Consider the following 24,853-nt stretch of genomic DNA (forward strand, 5'->3'; position numbering starts at 1 on the left):
AAGTGACACCAACCTGTCCGGCTTCTCACAAGCACCGGACATGTCGACAAGTTAAAGATTAAAAACCGTGTATTGTTAACCGTTGTAGGAGTCCCTTAAAGGAGACCAATGTGTTTGGTTGTCAGTTATAGGAGGTGAAATATTAAAGTGAAAAAAGATGTGAAACCTGCGCCTAATGGGAACCCATTAGGTGCAGGAACAGAACATTTTATTTTAAACATATGTACATGTGTGTTTATGTGTGCTATCAGCGCTTCAGATATGGCTACTGGATGGCTCTAATGTCTCCTCTCTCATTTCAGAGAGTGTGGAAAACTCAGAGTCAGCACACTGGCATGAGAACAGCCTCGACTGGAAGCAGATCAGGTCGCACATCTGCAAGCCCTACTTATACGTGCATGCATGCTTGTGTGTGTAAATCTAAAGAGGAGACGACGAGGTGTTTGCATGAGCGTTTTCACACGTGTGTGCAGAAAATCTGTATGTATCGGTGCAAAAATAGAGAAGACTTTGAGCAAAAGTCAGAGTCCAGCGGAGACGGAAAAAAACATAAGGGCTGCCGAGATCTGAAAATTGATCTTTGTGGAAAATGTCTGCTTTGCAGAATTCCAAACTGCGTTTGTGCATGTACGAGCCTGCAAAGGTTCACAGCCAATAGCTGTAAAGAAATCTTTCTCACCGCGAATCAATTGTTAACTGTCATATGGAACAGTTAGTTGTTTTTCTGAACGACTTGTGTCAGAAACAAGAAGCCACCTGATGCTCACATTCTAAACACTGACTGTGTTTTCAGTCATATAGATCCAACAATCATGACTGAATTTAAAGGCTAAAGAATCCCACTGGTTGATTTAGATTAGGAACAGGAATTAGGAATTTACTCCAAATAAGTTGTTTCTCTCTAAATTTCTGATGTACACAAGCAAGTCCTAATAATCATCCATGAAGACAAGCCGCACCTGTACGTGTGTAACACCGAACGGTTTCCAGTATGTTGTTTTGCTATCAAAGTGTGAAAAAAAAGCACTCAATGTTATATGTGGAATGCAGCATGAACGAGACAAAACTGATGGACCTAATGTCTCTTTAAACTCCTCATCTCATCCATTAAAATGTCTCTGAGGCTACCTTGTCGGTGCAACTGTAGCCATTAATCATGTCTGTCATTACACTTTCCTCTGAACTCATTCTGAGCAACTGATTCAATGATAAATCTCATTAAATATGGCTATTTTCAGACAAATGTTGCACCATATCATTTTAAAGAAAAAGGTGTTGATCTCTATAATTTCAGTAATGTGTGAGGCTGTTGATGATTTTTTTTTTAAATGGATCTTTAGACCGACTCATCTAGAGGATGCTATAATCATGTTGTCCTTGTAACTGCACCATTATAATTTATTTGAAAGAGCCATCACACAGAAGACCACAAGAGAAAAATTGTTTTTAGAAAAAAGAGTGAGCTAAGCAAGACCAAAGTGGGCAAAACACACTTTTTTAAAAAAAAGAAAAAAAAGAAAAGGAAATGAATGAATAATTGTGCACACTGTGCATCAAAGTGGTGTCCTCATACAAGGCCTGCATGATTGTCCTGATTCATAATCAGGCTTTCTGCAAAGATTCACGTTGACACATTCATTGGAGTCAGATGAGTTGATACAGGAACTCATTGAAACCATGCAGGACCGTGTCCCTCCAGGACCTCTGAGTACATCATCACAGTGTGGAATGCTCCCTAATTAGCAGTAAAATAGTGGAGGTGTTCTCTTGTGGTTAGTACAGCCATCAACTGTTTACTCATAAAGAGCAAACAAACCGAGGAGGAGACCAGCAGCGATGAGCTTTAAAATATCCTAAATTCTCACACAATTACCAGAAATAGGATTTTTTTTTAGCTTGTGCTTGCTGAAGACATTTTTCCATACTGGGAACTATTCTATTTATCTGTCCTCATTGAATCTTTGCAAAAACATTACAAGTAGTATAATGGAGGTGCATTATTTTAAGATGTACCTATCTGTAAAAACACTACATATCTGCCTAAAAGTATGGGTTTTGCATGTTCAACAATCTGTACAGGAAGATTGGTATGCAGCATTACTTTGGGTTTTAAGCTGCAACATGTTTCACTCCCCAGGCATCCCACAATGTCAATATTCCTGACTTGCCTGAAACATTTAAAATAATTTGACTGCTGCTTGACACAATCCACACGGCTGAAAAAGACCTGCAGACCCACATAAAGGTGAAGTAAACTTCAATCAGTAGAGTGTCACAGACAGATTGTCCTCAATCACTCATGGGTGTGATCTGCTTTACCAATTTAGAGTATTTCCATCTAATTTTGACCAGATTGTAGTTTCCTGTCCTAGTTTTCGTGCAACACGCGTTAAATTCACGCTTCTCAGGTGAGTAATGAAACTCTCAAAGTCGTCAAATCCAACCCAGGCTGTCACTTCATCCCATCGTCCGAGTTTAGTCGTTGCAAGCAAAGTTGTGGAGGAATTTAAAGACTTGCTCTCACGTGCGCGTCTTTTGGAACAATGCATATTGTCTTAAGCAGAGGTCCGATAATATTTAAGGTTTCAGACAACTCAAATATTTGCAGAGTTTTCTTTTGTTGGGGGGGGGGAAAGTATTGCCGTGTCAGGATTCAGTCAACGCTGCGTGAGACGCGGAGATTCGGACGAGCACGCAGCTGGACTCTTTGAAAAAAAAAAACACCAGCAAACTTACTTGTTCGACGATTCGGAGCCGAAAAGCTGCAATCAACAACCGCGTAGATCAACTTTTTCCAAAGTTGGTCATCTGGTGGCCAACATCAACAGGCAGGGTCCTGCTGGCTCACTTCAGCCCCGCTTCCCAGCGCGTCCGACCGAGACGATCACCTCACGCGCACTCGCGATCTGGTGCGTACTTTCCCTCCTGGAGATTTTGATTTCTTAATCGCAGCTCAGCTCATCATCCGGTCGACTTGGAGGGGAGATACACCCTGACCGCAGAAACGGAGAGAGTATGGGTGAGTGAGTGAGTGTGTGTGTGTGTGAGAGAGAGCGTTCACATGGCGGAGAAGCGCCCTCATCCGCCAGCTATCCACTCTGCTCCACAGAGGACCGCAGAGGGGACAGAGAAACGAAGCCCACCAGAGGGGCTCAGAGCAGCCACGATCTCTCACAGCAGCTACTGTTTACACTATGATGCTGAGCACGTCAACTCTTTATTATGCTTTTTGTATCTCTGGAAAGAGACTCCAAGCCCTGTCATCGAACCCATCCACAAGATTTCATCTGCAACTTCACTTGGCACTATATAACTGTCAATAATGTCAATAAAACTCTCTTAGATTATGTTTCAGCAACGCCAGTTTCTTCCAGCAATTAGGACTTGAGTATGTAGATATAGATTATGCATCATGGACTAATTGAAACTGGGGTTATTAAATTATACTGGCGCCATAATCATTTTTGAAAATTTATAGAACTCAAGGCAAGTAAATAGACACTAAAAAGACCTCACTATACTGAGCAAGTCTTCTTGATTTTGATTGCCAATTATATACTTTTCTTTTTATGACTTGCATTTTATCCACTTTCCCGCGGCATTTTTACTCATTTTCAGTTATATTTGAAAGAAAACCCAATCAATCAATCAATCAATCAATTTTCCTTATTATATGAATGAACAAAGTCTTTTTCTTAAATTCATGTCACTCTACTGTTTTTACTACTGTTGTAACCACAAATGAATATGCCATGTCCCCATAATTGATTACGATTTGCACCATATAATCTACTTTGCTACTGCTGGGATCATGTGATTCTATTGACAATGTCCACAGTTTGGTTAGATTTTCAAATCTTCAGCATTTAGGTAGTCAAAATAGAAATTTATTCTAATAGAAATATTCAAATAATATACACAGTAGGTGCATATATATAGCTTTGTTGTCTCTTAAAATACACACCATAGGTGCACACATGAATGAACATTTGTTGCAAAAAGCTGAGATAGCAACACTGAAGGCACATATACTTAAAAGATTAAAAAGTGTCCAAAAACCAAACAGTGAAAAAGTATTTAGAAAACACGCTGTAAACAGTAATAAAGTGACAATACCACAGTACTTGTAAAAAATAAATGTATTAGATTTTTTTCAACAACTGATTATTATAGAATTTTGGTGGTTTAAAAACTTTTTGGTATTTGGAATTTATTCTATACAGATGCAGTTTTATTAAGTTGCCAAACAGGTTCAATGCAATTGGGATTTTTTTTTTTTTTTTTTTTATGTAACTTAAATATGTTTTTATTGTCTCTTAAAAATCTTCAAAGCTTCTTGACCTCTCAAAGAACTCCACGTTTCTCGGACAGGGCTGTGGCGGATGGGAGAACTGCAGCCTGCTCACGTGGAGAGTCCACCGGAGAAATGACGCCACGAGAGGCTCGACCAGTATTTCAGCTGTCGGATGGTGCGGAGGGGAAACACACTCCCCCGGCCCCCCCTCCGGCCCCCCTCCGGCCCCCACAGCCGCTCCGCCCCGACACGTGAGCCCAAAGCACGCCCAGCCTGCCCAAAGCTGCACTTTCTGCAAACTGCATACATTTGCCTGGGTGGTACCTTGAGATTATTCTCCCTTTGCGGGATTTGACTTCTAATCGATGTTCATCCAGAGCAGAGCATCCATCACTGCAAGCAAAATCAATTTCTTTATTAAAGCCGGTGTGGCTGCAATATTACTTTGTGAAACTAAAGGGCAATATGCACCTACAGATTATGAGGTGAAGCCACAGATGTCTTCATCATGAGTTCATTTGTTTGTTTATTTTCAAATGTCAAGTGAATTAAGAGGTCGGTAGCTTCAACAAGCCTGCACCCCATGTCAGAGTTTGTATTCATGCCACTTTCCAATAGATTAAACTGCAGCCACATGGATTGATGCATTGATACAATTTACTTTTTTTTTTTTTTTTTTTTTTTTTTTGCCTTTTGAAATATATTTTTCATGGATTTTGTTGTTTTATGTACTTTTAGTTTGTTTCCCAACTAATCTGGTTGAGCCATTTTGATTTTATTGTTGGTTTTATTTTCACTTTATTCAGTCTTTGAAGAAGCTGTTGCCATGTTAGCGTCTAACTTTTTCCTAAATAGTGCTTTTTTTCTGTTTAGCTGTATTTTATTTCTCAGTTGGAAACTCAACATTTAAGTCAAAGACTGCCATTTATATGTGACACATATTTTGCATCTTTAACCTTGAACTGCAAATTAAGAGGCCTGATGATGATAGTGTAAAAAAAAAAAGATCTTTAAAAAAATAGAAATCCACGGATTTCTGACGGGATGGTCAAAGAGGGGTCAAAGAGTCAAGATTGTGTCACAACCTCTTGCTCTAGGTCACGGTTTAGGCATCAGCCAAAAAACCTAAGGAAGCAGTTAAAAGTTAAGTGCCATTTGTAATATTTAACATGCCGCCCTATAAACACTGGGCAAACAGACAAACACACTGTTAAAGCTGCAGAGGAGGGCTGTGCCTGTATTTCCCCGGTCTCTTGTCTTTTCCTTGCTGCCGTTGCATTGATGCAGCGTTGACATGATTTGTGGTGCTATGGGAAAGAAATGGAATTGGCCCGTCTGTATTGAGCCGAGCCGTCCTTGTATTTTTATATCCCCGTCCCCCTCTGGTTTACAAGCTCCACAAGTTATGGCCCGGCTTTTTCCAGCTCCTTCTATTGCGGCAGGCATAAAAAAACGCTTGATGAGCCGCGAGGGCTGCACTCACACAAAATAAACAGGAGAAATTATGACTTGCAGCACAAAAGGATAAAGTGGAACTGAATTATATGTAACAAGACTCACATACTTTATACCATTGATCAGTGTGTTCAGTTACAACTTTTACTATTTTCATTTAAATACATTTGCAAGTCTTGTTTTAATGTTGCTTTGTGATTAAACTTGTATTGCATGAACTCAAAGGTAAAATCGTCTCATATTGAGCTTTGTTTTGCTTATCTTTTTCTCTAAATTCCCTGTGACATTAATTAGCACACAGAAACAAAAATACTGCCCCTGGATTGGTGTGTTGTGTGAGAGAGGGCCCTGAATGGAGCAGTGTGCAGCAAATTAGTTCCTTTGTTCCGAAACCATGAGGACTTCTGTAACACCAACTGTGACAAGAGAACAATGTGTCTGGCCCACAAACTAATGCACATCTGCTGCTTTCAAGTTAACATCTTAATTGCACTGGGGCAATTATGAATGGAATGTTTTCTATAAAAAAAATAATGACTGTGTGTGATATATACATTGTGGATTGCAGTGTTTCAGTAAGTTGTGACGCAGGAGTGTTGACATCAACGTCACACTGTGAGCACAGTAAGGACGTTTTTCATAATTCATCATATTTTGAACTTTAGACATCTTTAAAGATGGCGTGATGTTGACATTGCAGTCATTTTTCTTTATGAAGAAGGCATTGCATTACATGTGAATTTTCTCATGACAAGTTTCACGAAACAAAGGAAAACAGCTGGAGTTTTCCAAAAGTTTTATTTGAAGGTTATCTTGCTGTAATTTTGTTGATCCGACCCATCAATGTCAAATTGGGCCATATGAAGCCCTCTGAATTAAAGGAGTATCATTATCCATGGTATGCATGTTGAATCCTCTTACGATCTAATGATGTTGCCTGCAACTTTTCTATCTGACTTTCACAGGAGCCTAACTGATTCCTCGAAGTCACCGTAATGATCATGAAAGTACAGTGAGTACAACTGGATGAACTCATTAGGCGACTGTCAAAGTGGTCGTCTCTTGGTCAGATCATTGCAGTTTGAATTCCACATCTCAGCTGCTATTTTTAGCTGTTGATTTTGTGCCAGAAGCATTTGAATATTTTCTCCTACATTCAGGATTTTGTTTATCTTCTAATGCTTTAATGTAGATAAACATAATTTAATGAAAGACATTTTGATTTCATTTAAATGTTGTTCCTCGTCAGCGTCTTTGTCGTCCGTCCTGCCCTTTTAGTTGTCAGTGCTTATGGCACATCCCATGAGGGGCCTTTTTCGCTGTAGCTCATGCTTGACCATCCCAAGAGGCGTTTCAAGAGCCCTTAGCCAATGCTATTTTTCGACGATCGTCTCACAAGGTTGTTTGATTTTGCCGTTTCACAGGAACCTAACTGAGCTGCTCCGGGCAACATAAGTCACAACCGTATTCCTGGAATTGGCTTTGTGCACTCGCATGCCTTACACTTTGTATTTGGCTGTCTGATTTTATTTTACACATAATGTAGGAGTGCCCTTTTTGTCCTCCCCCTCAAGTCAGCTGTAATGTGCTTAGTGCAGTTTCACGTCGAAGTGTGGCCGTCTACAATTATGTCAGCGCCTCGCTGCCGATTGCATTAGGATAAGAGAGAAGGGCTGGCTACAGGGAGGACACCTCGACATGCACACGTAGATATAAACAGCAGCGAATGTGAGAACAGATCACTGTGCTCCCGGTTAATACAGACCCGCTGATAAACTCAAAGTAACTGACAAATATTCCAGTCTTCATTCAGTTCTTCAACGTTACATGGCCGTAACCTGTCATATACATGACAGCAGGAGGTAGGCCTGATGGATGCACTGAAGAGGGCAGGAAATTGAAGTGAATTGGCAAGATTGCATGGGATGAGTGAGTATCAGCATGAGAGCCCCACCATGTGCAAAACAACACAATTAAGAGGGACGCTTAGCTTAATCAGCCAATGCATCATGCAAATGATGTGTTTTTTCTACATCTACTTTAATCCTGGCTGTTATCATAGAATACAAATGAGTGACTTATCTTTAATGAAAAGAGGAAAGAGTGAGGCAGAAAGACAGTTGTATATATGAAAAAAAACAAGTGACAGACAATGTATTTCATTTCTTTGAGAGGGTTTATACAGTCTATCTCATCAGAGTAACAGGCAGTTTTCTTGTTTGTTTGTTTTTTGTATAAAAAAAAGTGCATCAATGTTTTATTGTATTTGTTTTATTCTATTGATGCCTGATGACTGGCTCCAGTAAAGTGACTCTATATTAACTTCTAAAACACAGAACAATAAAGATGTGAAAAAACAAAGTAATGGAATTAATATTATGTTGCTTTCTGTGGATCAAATCAATCATTCAGACGGTTGCACAGGGCATCAAAGAAATAGACCAGCTTCTTTTTCATCTGACAAAAATTTAAACGTAACCAATTAAGCTTTTTTTTTTCATAAATCTCGCACACCGCCACTCGCTGAAACCACATATTTGACATCTGAGTCCACATTCTAACACATTTGACCTTCTTTTCTTGTTATGAACACAGTATTTTCAAAACATTTGTCCTGGTGGTTCCATATTCATCATAGCTGTACGGTTTGCTTCAGCTGCTCTCAAAATGTTACAGACCACACGCGTCTGTAAACCGTCTGAGGTCAGAACATTGTTCCTCCTGCATGGCAGAGAATCTCAGCCTGGCCCCTTGCAGGACAATAAGCAGCTGGAGGTCTGGTACTCATTCACCTTTGGAAAAACATAACATGAGACCCTCCCCCACCAAGCCCCTGACCACCATTATTGTAGGGATGTGTGCTAATGGTTCACAGTCTGCGGTCTGAATAAACAAACCTTGAAAATCCTGCTATTCAGACAAGTTCCAACAGTGGATGCAACACACCCTGACTGCAAAGTGCAAACTCAAAGTAGCAAACACAATGCAGCTCTCTTGACTTAACATGCATTCCCATAGAATTAGTTTATCAGCGCAGCTCCTTCATATTTCCATACATTCAGACTGGAGGCACAAAAACCCCATGTTGATGCATGCAGACGCCACCAGTCAGCAGGATTCTGCCTCCATTGGCAACATTAGGATCACAGAGTAATAACAGAGGATTACAGACTTTTCCCCTGCATACCTGCCCTTAAACAAGTTCCCAGGGTTTACGTGGCAAAGCTTTCCTGAAGTGGGACATCTTAATTGTTGGACAGCCTGTGGGAGCACTGGTTCACGCTCGCGCTCTCTCCCTCACACACATCCACACACACACAAACAGGTAAATAACAGAGGGGTGAGGACCAAGAAAGAAGACATCCTGTTTATTTGGAACAGAGAGATATGATGTAGAGATAAGAAGTAGGATTTTTTCCGCCTGCTTCCCTCAGAACACCCATACACACACACACACACACACACACACACACACACACACACACGGTGGCTAACTCATCCATCATTTCCCTAAAAATAAATTCTGAGAAAGAAAAAAAAAAAAGCCAATCGCCTCTCTCCACTAGCATTCAGCTCGGCTTAATGCATCCAAATTGCACCAATCATGGTCAAATTCTAAAACTGTACGTGCATGAAAATGACAGTTGTGTCTAAAGAACATTTTGATAGTGCTGGTACCTGGGGTCATATACTTTTACCAATGATTTGTGGTTACCTAGGGGACAAGAACAAAAGAGCGTCGGCGGAGCACATTATCTTGTCATAGCCCACATGCCGCAAAAGTGATTCCATTGTTGCCGGCGGAGCATGTGAACATTACCGGAGGGACACTGAATATGGAACAGGTGGTCATTTTCAGAGGACACACAGAACAGGAACACATAAAGGGAGAGATGAAATGATTTAAGTGCAGCAATTGCGCTGGAATTTTATTGCCACAGTTTTAAAGTAGGCAAGAATGAGTGCTATTTTCAGGCCAAATGAACCAGAAAAGGTGCAAACAGGTCACGCTAGGCTGCGAATTTTGAAACAATATTTTTGCATTGCAAAGTTTTCTGTGTATTTTATGTTGAACTGGTGTAAAATATATCAGAGGCTGATTTGGTTGGTATTGTTCAGTCAGATCAATGAGTGTGACTGGGCTTTCACATACTGCAGGTGTGTTTATGAGGGCAAATCTAATTTACTGTAAATCTGTAAGCATGTTTATATTCAGCAAATTATGAGAAAACATACACAATCATTAAAATTCAGGGGGAAAAAATGAGTTACACAGGCAGCTTCTCTGTAGCCTGGTGGCTGAGACAATGATCTTTCATGCTTGCTGACATACAGATGTCAATTTTTATGTCATGCTGATGTTTATGTGTGCCTTGCTGCTGTGCACGTCCTCCTAAGTGCACCTCCGGGATGCATAAAGTTTTTTATGAGTCTGACTCTGATTTGACTTTACATTTCAGGGTTGACCTCAGTGGAAACATCTAGGCTCAACACACGAACAGAATAGAATGGAAATATCTCCAATCCTCACATAATATGTGTATCAGACAGATCACAATTAAAATTAAAGTCCAACAATTCATTTATTTCAACTTTCAATAAATAAAGCAAAAAAGTGCAACTCTTAATCACTTTAAAATATTGTTCTACTTTAATCTTTACTACACAGAAAAGATGTGAAAAATATCACTGAAGTGTTCACAAGTCGTGTAGAATCAGTATTATTTGTCATATGAAAAGGTAAGATTTAAAACTGCTTGTGAACTCAACTCATTTCACTGAAAACCCAACCATCAACACGACGTACATCAATCAAAAACCTTTTGGCTTTGTGACCATTCTTAAGTAATCTGGCAAATGTTACTGTTATATAATGGAAATGATGTGAAGTTACATTAAATATGAAGCAGAAGGTGTGTTTTTGAAGGTTTTATTAAACTGTAGATTGTTTTTGCTTTATTCATTTTGGCTTTCCTTCTTGTTCATCAGTTTTTTTCCATGAAGTATCCACATATTTGCATAACTCTCTGTTCTGCGATGTTCTTCATTTGGCTGTTTTTGTAAAAAATGCTATTTTTGGCCTTTCAGATGCATTATCGTTATCGAGTAATCTCTTCTTCGGCTCATCCAGGTCATTAAATCTAAAGTGCAGTGTTCCCATCTGGAAACATTTGGTGCACACACGGTGCACATAAACTTGGGAAATACTTTAGTGCGTATTGTTGTGAGGATGACATTGCACTGAGGTCTGTGGTTTTAATTCATCTGGCAGCAGCAGGAGTTAATGAACTAGCTCCCATAAAGTTTGACTCCTGAGCACTTCAGCAACCAGGAAATACCATCCAGAAGACCTGAGAGGGACTCTGCCACTGTATCTTGAACCTAGAAGAGAAACCATACGTTGGAAATCCCCAACAAATAAGACTGGACAAATGGATGTGTTCTAACTTTTTCATACGAGCAAATATCAAGCAGTTACCATCCAGCGGTTCGTGATCTTCGGCAGGCCGAGTCTCTGTGCCATGTGAACGCAGGGAGTTCGACACCGCCTCCCGCCTTCGTCTGCTTCGTCGTTTTGCTGGCTGATTGCTTGCGGCTGTTCTCTGGACACACAGGAGAGCACCAGCAGGGGTTTGGGTGTGGAGCCTCCAGCACAGTTCAGCACGGCCCGAATCTGGGCTTCCTCAGACTCTCCGTCACCTGGTGAAGACGTGCCAATGATCGGTGAAAAACATTCATCGCTCGAAAGAGCTGAAGCATCAAAGGAGACCCGGCAGAGGAAAACACAAAGTGTTATCTCACCTTTACCGGGCTCTGCATTGGCCACATAAATGAAACCATCCACCGCCTGGCACACTTGTTGAACCTGAGGAGCAGGACTGTACACTGGGCAGCCTGACTCATCAGTTCTTTCAATAGTAAAAAGTTTGTTACTGATGCTGACTTGCTGCTGTCTGGCTCTCTCCCTCTCGGCCCTGCAACACAGACACACATTTTGGATCAATATGGAAATTTCAGAAAAACCATCATCATGTGCAATTTCACATTAAAATGTAGAATTTACCACTATTGTCTCACAAATATAATGGTTTGAAAACCTTTCTATGGTTTGCATTGTTTCACCATGCATGCGGGGGACCAGATGGATGAACAAGTTCAAGTCATTAAGTTCACATGCAATGTGCTCATTACCTGTTGGTTGAATAAAGAGTCAGGATGTTGAATTTGTGTTGGTTGTTGAACATGTAACTGATTCCTGAGCCAATACCTATAATGAAAACAGATGAGCAATGGCTGAGTCTATTGGTGACGGAAACATGTGAGATGCTGGACTGATACTGACACCTAGTGGCAGATAAATATTGTGGTTATGTATTATTTACATCATTACCAGGCACAGTTCTTGCAGAAAACTACCTAATTCAAGTTAAAGCTCCACCTAAGACTTAAAATAGGGTTTTATTACAATGTCATTAACAAAGAGATTTGTATCCTGCTTCATGAATAAACATGAGTGTCATCTCACCATTTATCTGCCTGTGTGGAGTTCCTGACACAGGAAGCACATCTGGAGCATGCATCAGCCTCGTGACAAGAGAAACATCCAGCTGCTCCATGCCAGGGCCAAACATGGCGTATCGTGGTTCAGACGATGGCACGAGTGACTGGAGGAAGGAGGTCACAACTTCATACGCCGGTCGAGAGGGAAGCCACTGCTGTCTGGAGGATGGGCAAGCTTTCAGATATCTGTAGTGGACAAAAAAACAAAGAACTCAAAAATCAGGCTGATCCTACTGAAGGACAAGAGAAAAAGATACCCACTCTGACATGTAGTCAAATTTAAGCTCCATCCTTTTATCTCCTCCTTCCTCCATGTCATCAGGGCTCTCGTCGTCACTGCTCAGCGGGGCGTCCAGCATCTCCAAACGAGGCATGGTCACATTATCAATGGAGGACCAGTACGGCATGTCCCGCAGCAGGAAGTACCTCCACAGTAATGGGTCCCTGACCATGGCCCTCCAGTAGCAGCTGGTGGCGCCCAGGCGGCAGATATCCGCAGGAGACAGGAAGGTCATGATGAGGAACTGCAGGTCCACCTTCAGGGAAAGGGACATACATCGACAACTATTCGAAACTCACTGAAGAGAGGAAAACTGTGGCTGTGAACTATTTCTTCTTTCCTTTGAAACAATAATTTTATGTTTTAAAAAAAAAGTATATTTGTAAAACCCATCTAATTTTCTTTCAAATGACATTGAGTCAGCCACAGTGGTTGTGTTTGTTTGTCAGAAATGCCATTGTGGCATCTGACTATCAGCTTTAAAATAAGAATCACCAATAACAAGCTATTTTGGAACTGTTTTTCATGGGTGCAACCAGCACACTCAGCTTAGCTGCCCATCCAACAAATGCATCTCCCCTACAAATGTACCATCCTTTAAACAGGAAATCAAATTCTTTCATTAAATGATAAAATGTATTGCTGAGAACACCTAGAAAACACAAATATCCTTACTGTTATGCTGAGATGATTTTCAGCAAAAGCCTGAATATTTGTTCTCTAGCACTCCAAAAATTCTAGTACTAATTTGATTCTAAGCAATAACAGTGTTTTTCCACTGGTAAAGCAAGCACATTATAATCAGGAATGAAAGCAATTAATTACACTCATGTTACTGTAATTAAGCAGTATTTTTTGGTACTTTAATAAACATATTCTTCTATTGAGCAATGGGACTGCTATGGAATTCACATTAAGTAATCTATTTCACTGCTTTTAAATTCATAGCTTGGATATTAAATCCTTTGGATCTGCATCTTTTAAGCGAAAAAAATCAAGGAGGTAAACGTATATAAAGGGAAAAAATGCAGCCACGAACCCATTTTTTAAATTAGTAGTTATGTTAAACTTCCTGATTGAGATCTCACCGGTAAAAAGTCCAAAAGTCCGGTTTGTTGTTGTTGTTGTGAGTCCTCAGTGGGCATCAGGTCATCTTGAACAAGTTTATCTGGGAAATATCGCTCTTTGAACCGCCTCAAACTTCGGATCACCACAGACTCGAGCTGCTGGACCTTTGCTGCCATGACTCCACGTTTTAAAATAAATTAAGTAGAGACGAAATATCACTACAGACAACTCGACATGTCGGTGTCTCTCACTTCCTCATCTGTGGCACGCGCGGGGCATTGTGGGTTTTGTAGTTCCCTCAATTACGACAACTCGTGGCTGTTTTTCTTAAAACAAAGCACGTGTTTATTGTCAACAAGGACATAAAAAAAGAGATTTTTTTTGTCCAAACAACACAGATTTTCAATTAATAGTTACACTATCAATGTTACCAAAGTGGCAGAAAGAAAAATAAACTTGCAATAGATGGAAATTAAAAGTGTTTCATTACATGTTTGAAATTGGTCATGAATACATCATTGTCAAATAGGTCTTCGTCACCTTCCTTTGCCTTGTGCATGTAATTCATACACAGATAATTATATAATGTATATGCTATTTTAATATATTAAAAGCATACCAAAATGGCAACAATAAATAAAATGTTACTGTGCAATGTCTTGTCTCCAGCTGGATTATCTTTAAACTTGTAACAATCTTAAAAACAAAACAGAACAAAAAGTCAATTATTTTCATTAATAACCTCTTTATAGTCATTTTAATGTTATATTATAACACATTCTTAGAGCAAAACAAGCGCCCCAGTCAACACTCTGGAATCAAGAAAACTGCTTCTTCAGCAAGATGGGGCAAAAACATTTTTCATCGACCTTCTGTGCAGCCTCTTCATCACACTAGTCTTATACTTTCTAACCTCTCATTCAATTGCTTTGGCCTGAGCCGTTTGGCATAGAAATGGGTTGCCTGCAGACACGGATCCAAAGACTCATCTCCTCCCCGAATGCTCCACTTTACCTTCCACAACTTTACACCCGGTTTGGGTTTCATTTTTATTTGGGATTGACACGTTTGAATACTGAACTTAGATCTGTGCCTGAGGGCAACTTCAACAAAAGAGCAGCTTGGTTTACTGTAAAATACTCAGGATTTCCTTGGCATTCTCTGTGTTCCAGCCCTGGCCCTGCAGAGGCCCCTCGCAAGCAAGCACGTATTTATTAAGGATCTGTGTGCCAATGTCCCGAAACTGGAGGCGATCTTCTTTGCGCTCCATAGTGTCAGCACTGCAGTCTTCGTACTTGACAGCCCAGAAGCACATTTCCCCGATGTACATCATCGTCAGCAGGTGTGTGTCTGAGAAGATGCCTGGCCAAAAACAAACACAGGACGTGAGTATAGTCAAATTAATTCAGTATCATTGGTTTTCTAGCTACAACATACTGTATTTTTTTACCTTCAGACAGGAAGTTGGCGGTCGCGCTGTCATGAAGCACCACACCGTCGTTAAGCTTCACAGAGTTTCTAACCTGCAGCATCCGCATCAGGTAGCGAACGCCCTCCTGAATACACTGGGTCAAAATGTGCATTAGGCCTGATATAAGCATATGCCAACAAAAATATAGCAAATTAATCAAGTGTTTGTACTGTAAATCTGACAGAACCAGTAAAGGGCCAGATTTCATTTGGAAGATGATAAGAAATGGAGATTGGTACCTTAAGGAATGTGTCCTTATTCTTCTTGATCCACTGTTTTCGCTGATGAAGGGTGTGGCAGTACATGTACAGCAGAGCTCCACGTCTCCAGTACAGGCATTCTAACAGCTCCAGTCCCAACACAGACTGCACCTGTCGCAGATCATAAACTGTACTGTGACAATGACAATGTGAACCCACGGCATGGAAGTACACATGCACAAATGTGTGCTTTGAAACCATAAACTAGGGAGACATTTCCAGAATAAGAAAGCCTTACTGAAAATCACAAAGGAAAAAAAATACCCTAATAGTCATAAACAGTGACTACCATTTTTTAAATCTTTTATACCTACAATTTATTTCCCTTATATTGTGACATAAATATAGTGAATAACAAAGAACAGTTTGTGAAGCTGCCGCTCATCATGATTTCAATGCAAAAAATTTATAGTTGCACGAAGCGGGACAAGGTCAACAAAACCGTTTTTAGACACATGTGCATACCTCTTGTGCTGGAGCTAGCCTTGCAGCCAAAACTTCTGGCTCAGTCAGGTCTTGCAGCAGCTGCTGGATTTTAAATGGTGAGCAGTCCTCGGGGAATTCTTGATCCACCAGCTTATTCTCCTCATAAAAAGTGATGTCTAGAATCACCTGAAGGATAAGGAACAAAGGTTCATGCTCAACATGCATTATATTTTGAATGTATGAACTACGTCAGATAAGTCATTACACCTGAAGTGTTAACCACAGTTGTAAGCTGCTCCACTGGCAATTTGATGAAGGTGCATGAAAAAAAAAACTGCTGTTCAATTGTCTTTGTACCAAAACGTTTGAAGAATTCATCTCACATGGATGTGCTTTGGTTCGGCTGAAGTTGTTTTGCTAACTAACGTCACTTTTTTAGTTAACATTTCTGTGATGAACTTTTGCTCATCTGAGAGCAGATTGACAGTGGATGCAAGAGGGAAATGTGTTGAACACATTAACACTACACATCTTTATATTCACCAACAGGAAATACATCATCATTCACACTACATGATAGTTTGATAAGATGTGTACAACACTTTAGACTGCATCATCCTGAAGATGGAAACAGTATAAAAAAGTAAATTGATTAGAGAGCTTATTCAGCAGATTGTTAAGAACCCTAAAAAACTTTAAACATTTTTTGAACTTTCCTTTTCACTGTTGAATACATGTGCTGAGTACAGCTGTCTATAGCTTGTAAAACCATGTTTTACTACACTGAATAATATTAACTGTAGCACCCGTTTGTGAGTTGTTTTATATAGTTTCAACTTTCTCTCCAAGATTGATTAAGTACCACATCTGGTGGATGCACATGGCCAGTAAAAAATGTTTCCTACATGAGTGAAACACAACAAAGAAACAGCTTTATGTAAGTCAGTGGATTACCATTTATCAAGCAGTATTTACCCATCTGTGGTTTTATTAATGAAATACATAGAAAGGAAATCCTTCCAACTACTTTTATCATATATCTACTGTAAAATGTTTAATACATTTATAGATAAAGTACCTGTGTGTAATCCTGAAGGAGCTTGGAAAGGTTGCTACTCTCCCCTCCTTGTCTGTAAAAGCTTTTCAACTTGTCTAGTATGGAAGATGCATTCTGCAAATAGTCATCATCTATGGAAAAAAAACGACATGTTAACATATCACTGAGTGCAACCAACAGCCAGCGAAATACACGTCACATTCAAGCCCAAACACTCTGCCTCGACTTTCTGCAAGTATTTTTAGATCTGGGAGCCAGCTGGCTAATTGAGATAAGAAACACAAATTTTATGTTTTGATGTCACAACAAATTCAAGGCTGGCGGCACAGCTAAATACATATACAAGGGTGTAAATTCAGGAATTTAGTTCTATTCCGAGCTGATTGGAACAAAGCATCATGTTTGAGTTCAAAAATCAACGTTTTAGCTAACGTTAGCAAAACTACCTTAGCTGTCAACTCCGAAAAACAAAAATCCTAAATTAAAGACGGATTATCGCTCAGTGAGTCAACAGCATGTCCAACGCTGCAACAGTAGTAATAAACTGCATGCTAATAAATTGTTTGGTGAAGTACTATTTGCTGATGTGCAGCATTTCATCAGTTAGCAGCGATTGTTATGGTTGCAAGCTAGCATATACCGTGAAGTTAGCCCGCGTGCTAGTCGGCTAATAAAAATTCAAGAATACAGCACACAAGCTACCACGAACCACCTCGAGGCAAATAACAAAGAAGGTGCTGCATCGATACCTTGCTTCTCAGCTCTGAGACTTGAACACTTGATGTCTAACTCGAATATCCTTCTCTCCAACTCGAAACCTTGTCGCCTGTAGTCGTCGGCCATGACTAAACCAATACGTCACGTGAGCCGGGGATTACTCACGTGCTCATGGAGCGTCATCGCACTTTACAGCGGGTCTGCCGCTGACGCTCAGTTTGTATGTATGTATGATATTACAGTGTCAAAATGATTTAAATGAAAGTGCGTATTGTGAAATCATGTTAATATTTACATTAAATGTTTAATGATTAAATTAAATATGATGCACTTTATTGTGTTTTGCCAAAAAACAAAAGACCTTTAAAACTGATACATTGTTGCCAACTCATTTGCATATCTAGGTCCAAATAGATGATGACGTCATTTAAAAGATACATTGTTGCAAACTCCTCAGTCAGAAAAGTTCTAAATGACATCTTCATACAGAAAGAAGTAACCATATTGGTGCAAAGTGAGTCACGTGAAGTGACAGAGCGACAGCCATAGTCCTGATCATTCAAAGGGAGCTTTTAAATGGAAGTACAGATATCTAAACATGCGCGCACACACACACACACACACACACACACACACACACACACACACACACACACACACACACACACAAATAAATCAATATTTAATGCACATACTGTACCTATCGAGATATACATACATAGAATTGTAATAATAAGACTTATGACATATTTAGATGTTCTTTTTTCTTCTGTGTATTTCTTTTATTTTCTTTTTTAAATAACGTTTATTGTTTGATTTATGTTTACTGTTCAGAATAATCAGCACACCTAAATCTAATGTTTCTCATTATCAAGCTCCTAACAAACCCAAGCAATGATCTTCATTTCCATCAGGTGTGCCACCAAAAAGGAGACAACAGGTGCTCTCCAGAACCAGACTTGGTGATATGACCTCTACACCATGAGATGAGATCTACGAGCAACAAAGAGCACAACTCTTTTCATGCTGGGAAAAGGATGCTGAATTGAAACCTCCACTTAGCCTTTATGTACAGTATATTTGAGTCAGGGCTTCCTCGGCTTTGGAGGAATAGCCCTCCCAAGATGTCAACCAATACAATTTGCCCTCCAATCTCCCAACTGCTATTATCAGTTAACTATTGGCAACTAAAAACATATAACCTCTCATGATGTTTTTTTTTTTTTTGTGTAACATGTCATTTTACACAATTTTAATTAGAAATCTGGCAGATTTAGAATAGAATAGAATAGAATAGAATAGAATAGAATAGAATAGAATAGAATAGCTTTATTAAACCCAGAGGGAAATTTTTTACATTTGATTTATTATAAATGAAATAACATTAAGTCGTGAATACTTCTAAGAAATCATGGTATGACCACAGTGTAAAAGTCAAACAGATATCTTCTCTTGCTACTTTCAGATTCTTAATTTGAATTTAGTTTGCAGTTTTGGATCAGAATCACTGGCTCCCTCTGGTGGAGGTGCGCCCCACATGATGAGCCCCGGTGTCACTAAAGAGGGAAACGTGGCGCCGCGGCGTAGAGAGGGTTAAATTTAAATGCGTGTGCCGAGCCTCTTGTTTCCAGCAGGACTGGTCCACCCCTCTGAGGCAGCAGCCAGCCAGCCAGCCAGCCAGCCAACGTTTGGTTGGCCCGGAGAGCTCCTCCGTCACTCGCCACATTTCAGCCTGCCTCCCCTGACGTCCGGCGGCGGCTCGAGCCTCCAGCACCACCCGCTCTCACTCGTCCCCCTCTGATGCGGCTCCAAAACATGGCGGCACTCACAGCCCTGTGCAGAGCGGAGCGTATGCTCTTCAAAGCCCTCCCCGGTACCCGCGCGGCCAAATTAAACTTCGCTGTCCACCAATTGAGCAAGGTTTGTACTTAACCGGTGATGCTAGTTGAAGCGGGTTCGTTATGACCACCGGGAGGGGGATTATAATGTCACCAGATCCTGAAGGTTGCTCTCTCTCTTTGTTGTGTTGTGTTCAAATTTGAATATATTCTTTTACCACGCTGGCTGCACAATCTGGCGTCGGATCAACACATGTAGCAACAATCTGATGACAACTTTTAATTCATGCATAATGTGAATAACAGCTTAAAGAAACAGATTAGTGGCTTCTCCCACACCAGAGTTTATTTGTAAGACCCGCATGTTGACATTCAGGAGTTAATGTGTCCAGTGTTGAGATATGTGTTGTAGGTGAACACAGTCACGAGCTCTGATATGACACATTTTGTTTTTCGTGACGTTTGTGAATTTTTTTTGCCTATTTTTCTGTCCAAAATGCAAAAATAAGCAAATATATGTAGACAATTATGGATACAAGATGAGAACAACACTACAAAAAAGTCTTTTGACTGTTCTTTGTTTTTTACATGTTTGAAATACATTTCCTAATTAATGAAGGTTAGATTATCCATTGTTAAGTGGGTGATGGGACACAATCCATTGAATAGTTAAAATCAATCCATGCACCTTTAATAGTTTAGCCAAATTCAATCAAGGTGAAATCTGACATTTTCATACCTGTTTGTGGTTTTCAGTATCTTATGAGTGACATTTTGTAGACAAAATGGATGAGTGCCCAACCACATGCTGTGTTTTCAGATGGTGTTATTGCATGATTTAAAACGCCTCAGCTCACTGCTGTTTTGGGACTCTTGGCAGTGGACGTCCCCATTTCTCTGCTCCTTTTGTTATGGGATTTGTTCTCCAGTGATGTTTCTCTTTCCCTCCTCTGCAGAATAAACTGGATCAACCATTTTAAACTCTACCAACACATTGGCTTTCCCCAGGCACAGTTCCAGTAGCACCTCATCACATTTTAATAGTCAAGATTTTACATGTTGTCTCTTTTTATTCTTCTCACAGAGCTGCGGCTGCTACTTTTCCACCTCCAGCCAGCGGAGTTCACAGTTTTACGCCGATCCTTTAGAGGCAGTAAAGGATATTCCTAACGGATCTACTCTCCTTGTAGGAGGTAATTTACGAAACATTTTACGGTTCAATACAATTTATACACATATGATTTTCACATCGCTGTCTGATTTACTTTCTTTTTTGACACATAAGTTGAGCTGTCGGCACAGTAAGGACTGATTCACTCATTCATCTCAGCTGAAGTTGTATCACTCAGTGGAGGATGCTTGTGCATGTGGATGTCAGTTCTTCTTGACAGAAACAGACTGAGACTGCAGCAAAATTACAAACCTGCATCCAGAAGCAAATTGGTTTAAAGGAGTGAGACTTTATGCGTATGTTACAAGAAAAGTTCATGTTACCTTTCATCCTGCTTTCAGGAGATCTGAGTTGCTTCATAATTAATAAACTGAAGTTTATTTAAATAACAATGTTGACAGTTTAACATTCTCCTGGCTAGGATAATAAAGAGCCAACAGCTGTTTTAGTACACAGGAAACTTAAGTAAATATAACTATTTTACTACTATGCATGATATGAATCTGTCATCCAACAGTTTTTTTTTCCCCGACACTAGTCATTTGTGACAATACAATATAAAGTATGTCTGCTGTGACTGTGACCACGAGTGACTTTGAAGTCTCTACAGCATGGTGGGTGATTACTACTCTCAACAGTGAGCGCACACAAATTCCATAGCTCTTATTTATAGTCAAGTCCTAAGTGACATTGTGATTTTCCACAGACAACAGTGTCGCTAACGGCAGTGGTTTGGTTGTGTTGACACTTTATACACACAAGGCAAGAGTTGCCCTGGGCTTTTTCCAAGGTTAATGGACTTTGGGTTATTCTGTGTGATTTGCAAGAGTTGAAAAGATCATGTTTTTTTTTTTTTTGTTTTTTTTTCACTGTCTGTACAAATCAATGATCAATTTGCAGGTTGAAACTGCCATTCTATATTAACCCAATTCACCTTTCACCCACTGATTGGGGGGGAAAAAAAAGTGCTGTATTGCTTACTCTCTGTCCTTTTCCCAACACAGGTTTTGGATTATGTGGAATACCAGAGAATCTTATCAATAGTTTACTGAAGACCGGTGTTAAAGGCATCACTGCAGTCAGTAACAATGCAGGGTAAGTGTGTAACGAGAATCACATGTTTTCTAGCTAAAAAGAATGGCGATGCACTCACTGCCCAGTTAGCCTTTAAAGTGAGAGTTATAAACTCACCTGCTTTTGGGTGAATAACACGTCAGGGCCACTACTCACCTTCTACTGCTCGGTATACTTTATACTCAAAAGTAAAAACTCAGCTTATTGCCTCGATTTAATGTTACTGCAAGTAGGATTTAGTGAATGATTCTCTCTCTTGTTACTCTTTTGGATCTAGCAGTTCAGTTGGACTTTTTTTTTTAACTTATGACATCTGCGACGGCCTGAAGGTTAGGAAAACAAGCTTGTCATGAGAAGTTTGCAGCAAACCCAGCTGCTCAGAAAGAGCACCTGACCAAAAACCGGTGTCAAGTCAAACATGCCCGAAATGCATTCTCTCTATTCTCTCTCCGATCTGTCATTGGTCAGGTGGTTTGTTGTTGGCTTTTTGTGTTTTCTTTGGTAAAGAGTTCACCTTTTGACATGTGGAAATGAGCGACTGATAATAATTGATTTGCAGATATTTGAGGTAATATGTTATAATTCAATCAATCCTCTTCGGAATGTTTTTCAAATAAAGTTTAATTAAACTCAATAGCTATGCACATTTTAAATTTACTTGAGAGATCCTATATTTAGAAAATACTCTTAAAAGCACAGTAAGATTGTGAGTGAATTTATTGTTTGGAAAGTTAATGTCCTGGAAACTGTTATCAGGTAAAACACATGGTTACTGAAGATGTTTGTCATTTGAAATTGAAGTCTCACATTATTATTTGCCATGATGTTTTTTTCAGTCATTGAAACCCGAATTTCCACCAGGTTGTTCACGTATTGAAGTTTGAGACAGTTACTGACACCTAATCTTCACAACTGAAACACAATAGCATGAGCGTGCTGTTTCAAAGCCGTCGTGTTCAATACCATGCGCACAGTCATTTTTTTTCTCATCAAAGATCAGTCATTTTACATGAAAGCTTTTTTTTTAAAACCTGGCGACTGCTAGAAATCAGGAACTGTTGATGTGACACTCAGTATTAATTGTAATATGAGGAGTCAATTTTGACAGTACTGCAGATCTGAGTTGGTTTGGAACGTTGCTGGACTTGTACTGTCAGGAACTCGATTTTTAAAATGCTCCAAACTGATTAGATGTCAGCAATTGTTATATTCCTAATGAAACTAATTTATTCTCCATTGAGAATACATTACAGTTGTTGCTGAGGATCTGTTTAACTTTAACCATTTCATGCACTTGTAGTGGCTTTTTTTTTTTTTAAGTGTAGTTTTGGAGAGTGTTTCCATGGCAAAACGTCTCATGTGTGATGTGCTTTAGTTTCTCTGTGTGTCTGACCATAGTTCACATAGATAGAGACAGAAGTGCAACTCCAACAGTAGTAGAGAAAAAATACTGAAAGTCACATTGGCCAGAGCAGGAAAATGCTCCATGGAACATATTGAATTGATTATTGTAGTGTTTGATGGTGTATCCAGCTCGTCGTCCATCAAGTGTCTGCTATTTACATTCTCTGGTACAGTGAAGAGGAAGGAGGAAGGCTTGAAGGGGAACAGAGTAGTTATGTAACTTTTAATTTTAGAGGGAAGATTCCTGAGGCTGGAAACGCTCCCTCATGTGCCTCATCATGTGCAAATAAACCACTCAAATCACTCTCCACTGACAGATACTAGATAGACGCACATCCAGCTTTTATGCTACTTGGCCCAATTCAGACACACTCACCCTCACACCTGTGGGTCATTCGGAGGAACCAGTTTATTGCAAATGCATATTTTTTGATCGAGGGGGAAGACCAGAGCCCCTCCAGATAATCCGTGCATGTTCAGGCAGAGTGTTCAAACTCAACACAGAAAAGTCCCAAACTGTGTTCCCAGTATTCCTGCTGTGAGGTGAAAGTGCTAGCAGCTATACTGTTATGCAACACTGCTGATGGAAAAAAAGTTGATAGTTTGTAATTCATGTTGTATTGACTACCCCCAAAAGTATAGATTAATTTCTTTGTCTTTATTAATTAAAGAAAATAAATGATCTTGAGGAACTGTCAGTATATGCTGCTATTTTCCCTCACAGAGTAGCAACACAGTGGCCTCTTTATGCCCTGTAATATGAGATGAGATGGATTCAGCTGGTCTCAAGCAGATTATTGGGCTAAGAGTGAAGCGTCTCCCCCCAGGAGCTTTGAACGACCAACAACAGGCTCTGGCTACATAATCAGCAGCCGCAGGATTTTTCGCACAAACAGTAATAAAAGGTCGACGCGTTTGTCGGAAATCAAAGCTGCAATTTGCGCTCTTCAGGGAGCATTGAGGATTTATGCGATTGAGGTTTTAGGCTTCAAACACCCACGCGGTTTGATACAAACCGTCACAAAATGGTAGTGCAAGTTTATCTTAATAAAATCGTTATACAGAAGAAACACGGAACTGTAAAGGTGTGTATGTGTGTGTCTTCCTTATCACAGTCATCTGTTTTTGGTATTCTGAGTGCAATATGGCCTACACATCTTGGCAGGTGACCTGAGATTAGAGCGAAGGACAAAGTAGTAGATTGTGAGTCTCAGTGCCTCGGGATGAGAAAACAACAAGAACCCTGCAAAGCTCAGCTTTCCTCTTGGCTTGGATTAGTTGGAGCAGCGTCAAAGAGAGACAGTATTTTTGGATGCATGCTGTCATGTTAACCGACAGCAGAGTAGTTTCATGTTTTGGAAATTGGCGCAAGTAGGTCATTTATTAAAATGTAGTCAATGTTAGCACAATCTGGGTCAATGAGAAATACTGGAGGTATTTGGTATAATAATACTGTCGCGATTAACATTCTCATCATTTCACATTTATTTGTTCAAATCTGCATAGTTTTTTCTTCTCCAGATCCTGTGTGTGTGATTTCCGTCTTCTGTTGCTGCCTTTCACCATTTGCTAGTAGCTATGATAGGTTCCAACTCCCTCACGATCTTGAATTTTTAAATACGGGGATAGAAAGCAGTGGATAGTTTTGGCTTTTATGTTGTATCTCAAGACAATACGGTCTGAATTCGAAACTGGTTCATAGGTTTGTTAAAGTTTTACCTCTCCTAAAACCTTCGGTTTAATGTCTAACTGTCAGAAGAAATAATTTTATCTGCTG

General features: G+C 39.9%; 4 protein-coding genes across 5 annotated transcripts in view; 1 reads left to right on the forward strand and 3 right to left on the reverse strand.

Moving 5' to 3' along the window:
* ghra (growth hormone receptor a) overlaps positions 1 to 3,006 on the reverse strand; it is a 29,067-nt gene extending 26,061 nt beyond the window's left edge. Inside the window, exon 1 of the mRNA XM_030104040.1 lies at positions 2,737 to 3,006. The gene's annotated coding sequence lies outside the window, so the exon portion shown is untranslated. The remainder of the gene's footprint in view (positions 1 to 2,736) is intronic.
* A 5,601-nt stretch (positions 3,007 to 8,607) lies between these two features.
* Positions 8,608 to 13,916, reverse strand: fbxo4 (F-box protein 4). Its single transcript, XM_030105036.1, has 7 exons — positions 13,679 to 13,916; positions 12,572 to 12,846; positions 12,276 to 12,496; positions 11,942 to 12,017; positions 11,552 to 11,724; positions 11,229 to 11,449; positions 8,608 to 11,131 (listed from the first exon to the last, which is right to left on the reverse strand). The coding sequence occupies exons 1-7, from the start codon at positions 13,832 to 13,834 to the stop codon at positions 11,039 to 11,041; spliced, it is 1,215 nt and encodes a 404-aa protein (XP_029960896.1). The 5' UTR covers positions 13,835 to 13,916; the 3' UTR covers positions 8,608 to 11,038.
* A 103-nt stretch (positions 13,917 to 14,019) lies between these two features.
* Positions 14,020 to 17,765, reverse strand: rimoc1 (rab7a interacting mon1-ccz1 complex subunit 1). Its single transcript, XM_030105037.1, has 6 exons — positions 17,622 to 17,765; positions 16,894 to 17,003; positions 15,855 to 16,001; positions 15,369 to 15,500; positions 15,109 to 15,223; positions 14,020 to 15,020 (listed from the first exon to the last, which is right to left on the reverse strand). Exons 1-6 carry the CDS (start codon positions 17,713 to 17,715, stop codon positions 14,785 to 14,787), a joined length of 834 nt encoding a protein of 277 aa, XP_029960897.1. The 5' UTR covers positions 17,716 to 17,765; the 3' UTR covers positions 14,020 to 14,784.
* Positions 17,766 to 19,264: 1,499 nt separating this feature from the next.
* The window catches only part of oxct1a (3-oxoacid CoA transferase 1a), a 42,632-nt gene continuing 37,043 nt past the window's right edge, over positions 19,265 to 24,853 (forward strand). Inside the window, exons 1-3 of one of the 2 annotated variants that reach the window (XM_030105124.1) lie at positions 19,265 to 19,509; positions 20,512 to 20,620; positions 21,603 to 21,693. In XM_030105124.1, the coding sequence (XP_029960984.1) occupies positions 19,390 to 19,509; positions 20,512 to 20,620; positions 21,603 to 21,693 (320 nt within the window). In that variant the 5' untranslated portion in view covers positions 19,265 to 19,389. The remainder of the gene's footprint in view (positions 19,510 to 20,511; positions 20,621 to 21,602; positions 21,694 to 24,853) is intronic. The other variant, XM_030105123.1, reaches the window with a different exon arrangement.

The sequence above is a fragment of the Salarias fasciatus genome, chromosome 12 (assembly GCF_902148845.1).
Source record: "Salarias fasciatus chromosome 12, fSalaFa1.1, whole genome shotgun sequence".
NCBI classification, from domain to species: domain Eukaryota; kingdom Metazoa; phylum Chordata; class Actinopteri; order Blenniiformes; family Blenniidae; genus Salarias; species Salarias fasciatus.